The 11,228-nt window shown below is 32.9% G+C and overlaps 1 protein-coding gene and 1 long non-coding RNA gene across 2 annotated transcripts in view; one reads left to right on the plus strand and one right to left on the minus strand.

The window, feature by feature from the left end:
- The first annotated feature begins 153 nt into the window (after nt 1-153).
- Nucleotides 154-6,686, plus strand: LOC103849956 (F-box/kelch-repeat protein At3g04660). Its single transcript, XM_033291150.1, has one exon. It carries the CDS (start codon nt 3,756-3,758, stop codon nt 4,920-4,922), a length of 1,167 nt encoding a protein of 388 aa, XP_033147041.1. The 5' UTR covers nt 154-3,755; the 3' UTR covers nt 4,923-6,686.
- Nucleotides 6,687-10,898: 4,212 nt separating this feature from the next.
- Nucleotides 10,899-11,228, minus strand: part of LOC117134117 — a 16,405-nt gene continuing 16,075 nt past the window's right edge. The window contains exon 2 of the long non-coding RNA XR_004458274.1: nt 10,899-11,200. This is a non-coding gene — a long non-coding RNA (uncharacterized LOC117134117). The remainder of the gene's footprint in view (nt 11,201-11,228) is intronic.

Consider the following 11,228-nt stretch of genomic DNA (forward strand, 5'->3'; position numbering starts at 1 on the left):
AGAGAGAAGCACATCAAGCAAAGAGAGCTGGACAGTTTTGTCAAGTTGTCAGTGGCAAATACGAGAGGGGGTGACGAGGAAGAGAGGTCAGCCTATGATCAATGGTACACGTCTCGGGCTTCTTACAATGGTATGGACGATTGTCTTGTGGAAATGGGCGAATCAAATGGTTCAAATGGTCGGAAAGCAATTACATGACTAAGAACAAGGTTAAAAACAAATTTCAGCTTGGTCTTGCAAAGAGGAGGAACATGTTCAAAGACTTATGTTGCTTATGGAGACATAATTATGGAAGTTATATCATGATACTGACTACACATCTGGTTGCTGTTACACGGAGTGGGGTCGTGGCAATGTGCGGAGAAGACACATACATGAATGGGAAGGAGGTCTGTCATGAGAATGAAGCTTCCACTTGTAGCGGAGAAAACTTTGCAACTCACAGTGGACTATTTTATTCTCATTTGGCTCTAGTTTCTGTAGAGGTGTTGTTCCACTTCACAAGACCACCAGAGATACATCAAGTTACAGGGATGAGGGTTTGAGCAGAGTGGAGGAACGTTATGACAAATGGGTAGTTCAGAGGCAACTTGCATCTATCTTTGCTCTCAAGTTTCTTGTAACCAATTTCTACAATCAATATAATCATATTTCAACTTGTTCTTTGCTCTTACTGGTTTTGATACTCAAAACCGTATCAGGGTGCACCAAAAATAATTAAATGACAGCACAGAATATACACTGGTTTACCATATCAGGCTTCCCTTTTGCCATGTTAAGATAAAGTCCCCCAAGGAATTGTAATGGTCAGCCAAAAAACTACCGAATGAATCTCACAAAGCGATGAAGTCAAATGAGATCTAACAAATTTCCTCAGAACCTTCAGGGCAACTGAATATAATTATGAAAACATTTACAATATATATCTTCACAGTTCAAAACAATTTTTGGTCCTCCACCAAATCGGCAAGATGTGGTGTGCTAAGTATGTCTTTTCTCGAAAAATTACAACGCTTTACCCACAACTGGGGACTAAAGATACAACGCTTTACTCACGAATCTCCCAAGAAGTACCCATTATAACTAACGGTTTAGTTTCGTGATCATTCAAACAAATTGAATGTGTGTTGTTTCTTCACCGTGAAACGTTTTACCACTTATCAAATCCAAAAGCAAAACAGTTAATGACAGGCAAATTTTATCATATATTATTTATTACTTTTCCTGGTTCGACATTCATACCTCTGGGAAAACACCTAATGTCAATAAAGCTTCGCGCCCACAGTCAGACCTGCACTTGCAGAACGGCTTCAAGTTTAAATCAAAAGAAGACAAAAACAAACATAGGAGAATTTGGCACATCGAGGCATGGCTGCAAAACATTTCTCACCTAGTGACATCACGTAGCTCCCATAGAATCCACAGAAATTCTTCTGTTTGTGGAGGGGACTTGAGCAAACGATCTACAGCACCCACCTGAAAGAAGTATATGATAAATAGTAGAAAAAAAATAAATCTACATATGTGAAGCATGTGCCGTTTATGGTAACATGAACCCACCACCCTCAAATGCATTTCAAGATTTACTCCAGTTTCCAGTAAGCTGAAAGTAAAACCCTTGGATATCAAAACTGAAGCATAGCGGAGAGGGACGCACTCCTCCTTGTTCAGATCAACAGATCCCTTTAGAGATTGTATTATTATTGTAGCTGTCAGTTGTGAATGATGTAGCAAAACGCTCAATCCTGGAAAACATAAGCTAACAGGCTATATTAAAACTATAACGCACATAATGATCAAGTGTGGGCTAAATAAAAATACCTGCGCGAGAAGACATAAGTGAAAGAGTAATGATTCCCGTAACCATTGCGATATCAGTAAAGACATCCATAATGTCTCCAAGTTCAGAATGCAATCCAGGTATTGAGAGAAGTGCTCCTGATCAATGTGAAGTGGGAGAGATAAGCCCATGCCACGCAACACGGTAGAAAAAAGTTTTAGCAATTAAGACAGTGCTTAAGGTAAAACTAAAGACTAATTTAAAACAAGTGATTTACCTTCAGAAGTGCCAACATGTGAGAGTCAGTTCAGAGTTGGAAAATGGACATGGCCCATGAAGCACTTAGTTTACTTGTGGCTTTGTATAAAAACCCCTCACACCCAACGGCATGCCGCGAGTAGCCTGCTCAACAACTCCAAGCAACAGCAGAGCAATAGTGGTTGAACATCATGACCAAACAAAAATAAAAGTTTATTCTTTAAAGAGAAATCTACATTGTCTGCGACATAAGACGAGACCTCCGACACTACCGTATCCACAAAACTTATTTGATACATCTTTTTTTTTTTTCTTACTTATTTGATACATCATTAGTAGCTAACTGGTCAAAGACTTTAACCAGCAGCTGCAACAATCGCTTAACTTCGACAGGCACATCTACAGCAGCCAGGGGTAGAGATACTATGTCTACAGATGATAGACATTCCTCTATCGTTCTGTTTCACAGAGTGCAATACTAATGTCAAGTCGTCAAGATTACCTTCAGTGGAATTCACAATATCAGTTATAGAACGACCTTCAAGAATGATAATGTACTGCCCCAAATCTTTCACGATGTTCCATCAAGCTCAAGCTCCGATAGCTACCTCTAACCACCAGATGGTTGGTTACAACAGCCTGCAAAGAGTCCTTTAACATAAATTGAACCCTGCAAATGGGAACGATCAACCAACTTTCTGATCGCATAGAGGCAGGGTGAAGGTCTCCCTTTCGATACACAAGATGACAGAATCAAAAGGTATGCAATACTTGTGCTACTATTTTGTCATAAACCATATTATGGCAAGACAAATAGAAATTACACAAATAACTTTCTCTAGCGAGTGTGCCATCCTTAGAGTCACAGTTTTGATACAGCTCTTGGTCAAAAGGACAGGAAAGATCCGGTCTGAATCTAAGAAGAATGGAACAAAACGAATGGGAAAAGCAACAGACAGTAATTTGAAGATGAGTCATATCGTAGCAGTTACATTCGCTTCCAAAGGACAGGGTGCAAAGAAAAGGGTTGTAAAGTGGCTTAAACTTTGATTCTCCTTTCTTACAATTTAAAACAAGGCCTGGCATAAAAAAATTCAATTAAAGTTTACTTATACATGGGAAAAAGCATTCCAACAAAACTTATAATATGTCTATTTTACTACTTGAAGATCTTTAATAGTTAGAATCAAGAAAAGGCAAGGCGACAAGGGAGAAGGGAGAAGTTTGAGGCATTCTGCTCCAAAAACTCGCAAGCTGTGATGATTAGTGGCTCAGCAAATACGTCTCTCCTAAGTCAATACAAAAACTGCTTCAGTCTGGTTGAGATTTTTAAAATCATGCCAAACGCAACTCAGCATGTACTCAAGAAACAAAACAAATTAACATCACTCAGCAAGGGCTGATTCTGACGACTTATCGTAAAACTGGAACAAATAGGTTACAGTCTCACTACTTAGGGATCGAAACGACATTAGAAGAGGTGATAAAAATTGCGTTTAGAAACGAAGCCACATGAGAATGCGAAACCCACATGTTGGCCCGGTTGTGCTATACGATATATACTCGTACCCGAAATTGAATTTCATTAACCGGAAATACAGTTTTGCGGTTTATGAGCTTAATTAATACGAACCGCCTTGGTGAAACCGGTAATGTTGACGAAACTATTTATTACTAGGGTTTCGTTTTGTTTTAGGTCTTAAAGAGATATAGAACCATGAAGAGGGTGAAGAGGAAGGAGACGATACAATGTCTTACGTTGAAGGAAGATGAAAACGACCCGTTTTCGATTATTCCTCTAGATCTAATCGTAGAGATTCTCCTGAAAGTTCCGACCAAATCTGTAGCTGGTCTTGTCTTCGTTTCAAAAAAATGGTTATCCATAATCAGCGGCAAATATTTTATCAGTCAGTACCTGCAGGCTCGATCTCCACCTCGGCTTCTTTTCACAGTTTTCAGCTCCGGCATGACAGTGCAGTTCTTACATTCATGTTCCCAGGTTGATCCATCTTCTGACAGTCATAGGGTAAACATAACTCCAGAGAAGAAGGAGAAGAAGAACCATGTGCATGCTTTTTCTCCCCCAATCCGCGGTTTGATCTGCCGTCAAATGGATTCTAGAGTGATGATAGGAAACCCTACCACGGGCCAAGTCGTAACGTTGCCTAGACTCAAAACTAGAAGAAGAGGTGTGTTATCCTTTTTTGGGTATGATCCAGTGAATGATGCATACAAAGTGTTGTGCCTGACAGTACTACGAGGTCGTCAAGAACGCGAATCACAAGTTGTGGCCAAAGATCATCAAGTGTACACTCTAGGAGTTGCCCAACAAAAATGGAGAATGGTTGAGTGTAAGCATCCTCATCTTCCTCCTACTCCTTCTTACCTTACTAATAAAGGGATATGTTTAAATGGGGTACTGTATTATTATGCTTGGATAAAAAATGAAGGAGCCTTGATAAGCTTCGATCTGATATCTGAAGAGTTTAATGTCGTTAAGTTGCCTGAGGATATCCATTGTCTAGTGAACTACACTGGAAAGGTAGCTACAACTAGGTGGCCTACCGGTAACTACACTGAAGTTCACTTGTGGGTTCTAGAAGATGCCAGTAAGCAAGAATGGTCTAAAGTTTCGATTTGTGTTCCTTTTTTGAGAGAATTAGCTGGAAAAAACCATGGATTCAGGTTCAGGGGTACAGTTAGTACTGGTGAGCTTATATTCTCACCTTTCTCTTCCCAAAATAAGGCCCCATTCTTTTTCATCAGTTACAATCTCAAGGAAAACAAAGCCCAAAAAGTTGTGGTTAGAGAATTTGGAAGTCTTTCTTATTACATGGAAGTCTATTTTGATCATGTCGAGAGTCCTATGTTCTGTCAAATCTAAGTTAATCCGTTTTCTTTTGTTGCTTTTCATTGAAGATCTCAGACAGATTGTAGTTTTGTGTGGAGACATTTGAAGATGAACATTAGTTTTGTGTTGGCTATAGTTGGACATCCATCCACATTTTTATTTTTATTTTTATTTAGACGAATAAGTTTAATCCACCAATAGAAGATGAAAATGATGTTACATGAAGATGGTCTGACTTGTAGAAGAGTTTTGTAATTACAGCGGAAAAATCTATACTATACTAAAAGCCCTATATACTCAATGGTGAAGCTGCCACGTCACCAAAAATAATCAGCCAATAAGAGATAACATTTTTGCCATGTCACTACTGCTTCCGAAAAATGAAGCTCGAAACTAGACTTCCTTTTGGGCTGTCCCTACATTTACGTACGACCCATATCAAGTCCAATATTGCCTAGCTCTAACTTTGTCTGAAGCATCTAGAGTTCATCTTCCCGTCTCTTCCACTTCGTCTTCAACCCCGTTACTGCAAGCTCCTATCAATCATTTATGCTCTTTAAATGTTTTCTCTATTATAAATACCAATTTATCCATTAATCCAAGCATTTACGAGTTCTCCATCACTACTTCTACTATCTCGCATTAAAGTGGAATTAGCATCCTCCACCGTAGCTCCGCATATAAATGGGTTCGTTGCATGCGTTGGTATTATACGGTTTCTTTGAACACTCAGACTCCCATTTCTTAAATAAAAATCATGACAACAAATCAGTGATTATAGTGACTAAATGCCAGGTAGAAAAATGGTTTTCAGAAAATTACTACATTTTCATGTAAAGCCTAAGATACCAGAATTGATGAAAGTTAGGACAAAGATTATGTCAAGAGATACAAAATCATATATATAAAGATAAATAGAGAATTAATATCAATATATCGAGCCTCATAATAATTAAAAGAAAATTAATTTCAAATTTAATATATGTTTTTATTTATAAAATATTGGTATTAACTATAAATAATTTTATACATTTAGAATATTTCCACCCCTACCTATTTCTTATTATAAATTAGCAAAATAACAAATAAAATTTAAAATTAGATAAAAATACATAATAAAGGCCAATACCATAATATAACCTAAAATGTATAAATTTCAAGAATAAACAATGCAATATTAATGAATTACAGTAGTTAAAATGAGATAATTTGAGAACAAATGGTTGCAGAAAGTTTAAAACAAACCAAATAAATATAGAAATAATTGTAACACATTAAAACTAAAAATGAAATTTAAAAAACACAATATCAGCAAAACGAAATACAATGTGAATAGGAAAATTGTCAAATACACCATATTCATAATGCCACTTTTCATATTTACACTAATTATTTTTACCTTCATTTTTAAAAAGGAAAAAAAAAGACATTTATAACCATAGAGTTAACTAATCTAGACTTGGAGTTTATAGTGGATGGGGTAGAGTTTTTGGAGTGTGAAATTTAGGATTCTAATAAATATATAAATAAATACTTAAATAATATAAAAAACTTTTAGAAAATAGTTTCAAAAATCATTTCAGTTTTCAAAAATTCAAAAAAATAAGTTCGAATTTTAAAAGTATAATTTGAAACATAAATTTATTTATTTATTTATTATATATAGAGAAAATAAATGTATAAGAGTCTTTTGACTCTTAATAAAGAACATATTTTTCAAGATGTATCTTTATTAGTGGTAAACATGAATAATTATACCAAAAAAATGGTAAACATGAAAATTTTCCATGTGAATAACACAAATATCAAAGTCATACAACATAATCACAAAACAAACACATCTTCTTTGACATATTTCAAAATAAAGTAATACACTACTATCACTAATCAATTATCATATGGATCAAAACAAATTTTAAATTCATTAGAAACTAAAACATACGAACCCGGCGCGTAGCGCCGGAATGCCACTAGTAGCTTTAACGAGCAGTCAGCTAAAACAACGTATTAGATCAAATATTTATTAATCTTATTTGATATGAAATGTCTTTCGCTTGAATATATTTTAATATTTTTTCAGACGTGCAACATTTCCCAATCGATCCCATTAGTGGCATTGGTAAATATACGTACTAACTTTAGTAACCAAAATATAGAAAGTCTTTATGGTCGAGACCAAACTTGAGATAAGTAAGTATACTATGAGCTGAAACGTCAAAACAAGAAATAAAGTTTTTTTTCGGTTTGTAAAGTCGATAAGTGAAAATTAATCAACCTTGAGACCACTAAAATGTAGAAGTTTTAAAATTTCTACATATTCTACATTTGTATTAATGTATGCTAAACTCTTTTTCATGGTAAATGAACATCTTTCAATAGTTTTTATAAAATAATTTAGTAAAACTTCATAGTACTCCCTAAATCGATGGAATAACCACTATAAAGTTATTATTTTCCAGATAAACGGAGACGACAAAGGCTCCAAACCTCTTTGAACATCATCATATGTTAGTGCATGATGGAACCTTTGTCGTCTCCGTTTATCTGGAAAATAATAACTTTATAGTGGTTATTCCATCGATTTAGGGAGTACTATGAAGTTTTACTAAATTATTTTATAAAAACTATTGAAAGATGCTCATTTACCATGAAAAAGAGTTTAGCATACATTAATACAAATGTAGAAGATGTAGAAATTTTAAAACAACACTAAAGATTATAGGATTCAGTATATAAAGTATTTACCAAAAACTCAATATTTTTGTAGGGGTTAGCCTATAGATTTTGAGAAAATTTCCAAAAATATGACAATATTGTTTTAATGCCTAGTTGCATCCTGCACTAACATATGATGATGTTCAAAGAGGTTTGGAGCCTTTGTGCTTTCCGTTTATCAAGAAAATAATAATTTTATAGTTGTTATTCCATCGATTTAGGGGGTAATATGAAGTTTTACTAAATTAATTGATAAAAACAATTGAAAGATGCTCATTTACCATGAAAAAGAGTTTAGCATACATTAATACAAATATAGAATATGGTGGAAATTTTAAAAAAACACTAAAGATTATAGGCTTCAGTATATAAAGTATTTTACCAAAAACTCAATATTTTTATAGCCCATAGATTTTGAGAAAATTTCAAAAAATATGACAATATTGTTTTAATGCCTAGTTGCATCCTGCACTAACATATGATGATGTTCAAAGAGGTTTGGAGCCTTTGTCGTCTCCGTTTATCAAGAAAATAATAACTTTATAGTGGTTATTCCATCGATTTAGGGAGTATTATGAAGTTTTATTAAATTATTTGATAAAAAATATTGAAAGATGCTCATTTACCATGAAAAAGAGTTTAGAATACATTAATAAAAATGTAGAATATGTAAAAATTTAAAACAACACTAACGATTATAGGATTCAGTATATAAAGTATTTACCAAAAACCCAATATTAGCCTACAGATTTTGAGAAAATTTCAAAAAATATGACAATATTGTTTTAATGCCTAGTTTCATCTTGCACTAACATATGATGATGTTCAAAGAGATTTGGAGCCTTTGTGCTCTCCGTTTATCAAGAAAATAATAATTTTATATTGGTAATTCCATCGATTTAGGGGGTATTATGAAGTTTTACTAAATTAATTGATAAAAACAATTGAACGATGCTCATTTACCATGAAAAAGAGTTTAGTATACATTAATACAAATTTAGAATATGGTAGAAATTTTAAAACAACACTAAAGATTCTAGGCTTCAGTATATAAAATATTTACCAAAAACTCAATATTTTTGTAGGGGTTAGCCCATAGATTTTGAGAAAATTTTAAAAAATATGACAATATTGTTTTAGTGTCTAGTTGCATCCTGCACTAACATATGATGATGTTCAAAGAGGTTTGGAGCCTTTGTGCTCTCCGTTTATCAAGAAAATAATAATTTTATAGTTGTTATTCCATCGATTTAGGGGGTATTATGAAGTTTTACTAAATTAATTGATAAAAATAATTGAATGATGCTCATTTACCATAAAAAAGAGTTTAGCATACATTAATACAAATGTAGAATATGGTGGAAATTTTAAAACAACACCAAAGATTATAGGCTTCAGTATATAAAGTATTTACCAAAAACTCAATATTTTTGTAGGGGTTAGCCCATAGATTTTGAGAAAATTTCAAAAAATATGACAATATTGTTTTAATGCCTAGTTGCATCCTGCACTAACATATGATGATGTTCAAAGAGGTTTGGAGCCTTTGTCGTCTCCGTTTATCAAGAAAATAATAACTTTATTGTGGTTATTCCATCGATTTAAGGAGTATTATGAAGTTTTATTAAATTATTTGATAAAAACTATTGAAAGATGCTCATTTACCATGAAAAAGAGTTTAGCATACATTAATACAAATGTAAAATATGGTAGAAATTTTAAAACAACACTAAAGATTATAGGCTTCAGTATATAAAGTATTTACCAAAAACTCAATATATTTGTAGGGGTTATAGCCCATAGATTTTGAGAAAATTTCAAAAAATATGACAATATTGTTTTAATGCCTAGTTGCATCCTGCACTAACATATGATGATGTTCAAAGAGGTTTGGAGCCTTTGTACTCTCCGTTTATCAAGAAAATAATAATTTTAAATTGGTTATACCATCGATTTATGAGGTATTATAAGTTTTACAAAATTAGTTGATAAACAAAATTGAACGATGCTCATTTACCATGAAAAAGAGTTTAACATACATTAATACAAATGTAGAATATGGTGGAAATTTTAAAACAACACTAAAGATTATAGGCTTCAGTATATAAAGTATTTACCAAAAACTCAATATTTTTGTAGGGGTTAGCCCATAGATTTTGAAAAAATTTCAAAAAATATGACAATATTGTTTTAATGCCTAGTTGCATCCTGCACTAACATATGATGATGTTCAAAGAGGTTTGGAGCCTTTGTCGTCTCCGTTTATCAAGAAAATAATAATTTTATAGTGGTTATTCCATCGATTTAGGAGGTATTATGAAGTTTTACTAAATTAATTGATATAAACAATTGAACGATGCTAATTTACCATGAAAAAGAGATTAGCATACATTAATACAAATGTAGAATATAGTAGAAATTTTAAAACAACACTAAAGAATATAGGCTTCAGTATCTAAATTATTTACCAAAAACTCAATATTTTTGTAGGGGTTTAGCCCATAGATTTTGAAAAAATTTCAAAAAATATGACAATATTTTTTTAATGCCTAGTTGCATCCTGCACTAACATATGATGATGTTCAAAGAGGTTTGGAGCCTTTGTCGTGTCCGTTTATCAAGAAAATAATAATTTTATAGTGGTTATTCCATCGATTTAGGAGGTATTATAAAGTTTTACTAAATTACTTGATAAAAACCATTGAACGATGCTAATTTACCATGAAAATGAGTTTAGCATACATTAATACAAATGTAGAATATGGTAGAAATTTTAAAACAACACTAAAGATTATAGGCTTCCGTATCTAAAGTATTTACCAAAAACTCAATATTCTTGTAGGGGTTAGCTCATAGATTTTGAGAAAATTTCAAAAAATATGACAATATTGTTTTAATGCCTAGTTGCATCCTGCACTAACATATGATGATGTTCAAAGAGGTTTGGAGCCTTTTTCGTCTAGAAAATAATAACTTTATAGTGGTTATTCCATCGATTTAGGGAGTATTATGAAGTTTTACTACTATTTGATAAAAACTATTGAAAGATGCTCATTACCATGAAAGAGTTTAGCAATACATTAATACAAATGTAGAATATGGTAGAAATTTTAAAACAACACTAAAGATTATAGGCTTCAGTATATAAAGTATTTACCAAAAACTCAATATTTTTGTAGGGGTTAGCCCATAGATTTTGAGAAATTTCAAAAAATATGACAATATTGTTTTAATGCCTAGTTGCATCCTGCACTAACATATGATGATGTTCAAAGAGGTTTGGAGCCTTTGTGCTCTCCGTTTATCAAGAAAATAATAATTTTATATTGGTTATTCCATCGATTTAGGGGTATTATGAAATTTTACTAAATTAATTGATAAAAAAGAATTGAAAGATGCTCATTTACCATGAAAAGAGTTTAGCATACATTAATACAAATGTAGAATATGGTAAAAATTTAAAACAACACTAAAGATTATAGGCTTCAGTATATAAGTATTTATCAAAACTCAATATTTGTGTAGGGGTTTAGCCATATTTTGAGAAAATTTCAAAAAATATGACAATATTTTTTTAATGCCTAGTTGCATCCTGCCTAACATATGATGATGTTCAAAGAGGTA

This window comes from Brassica rapa, chromosome A01, assembly GCF_000309985.2.
Source record: "Brassica rapa cultivar Chiifu-401-42 chromosome A01, CAAS_Brap_v3.01, whole genome shotgun sequence".
NCBI classification, from domain to species: domain Eukaryota; kingdom Viridiplantae; phylum Streptophyta; class Magnoliopsida; order Brassicales; family Brassicaceae; genus Brassica; species Brassica rapa.

Coding starts and splice junctions, on each gene's coding strand:
- LOC103849956 (XM_033291150.1), top strand. CDS start 3,756: ATGAAGAGGGTGAAGAGGAAGGAGACGATACAATGTCTTACGTTGAAG.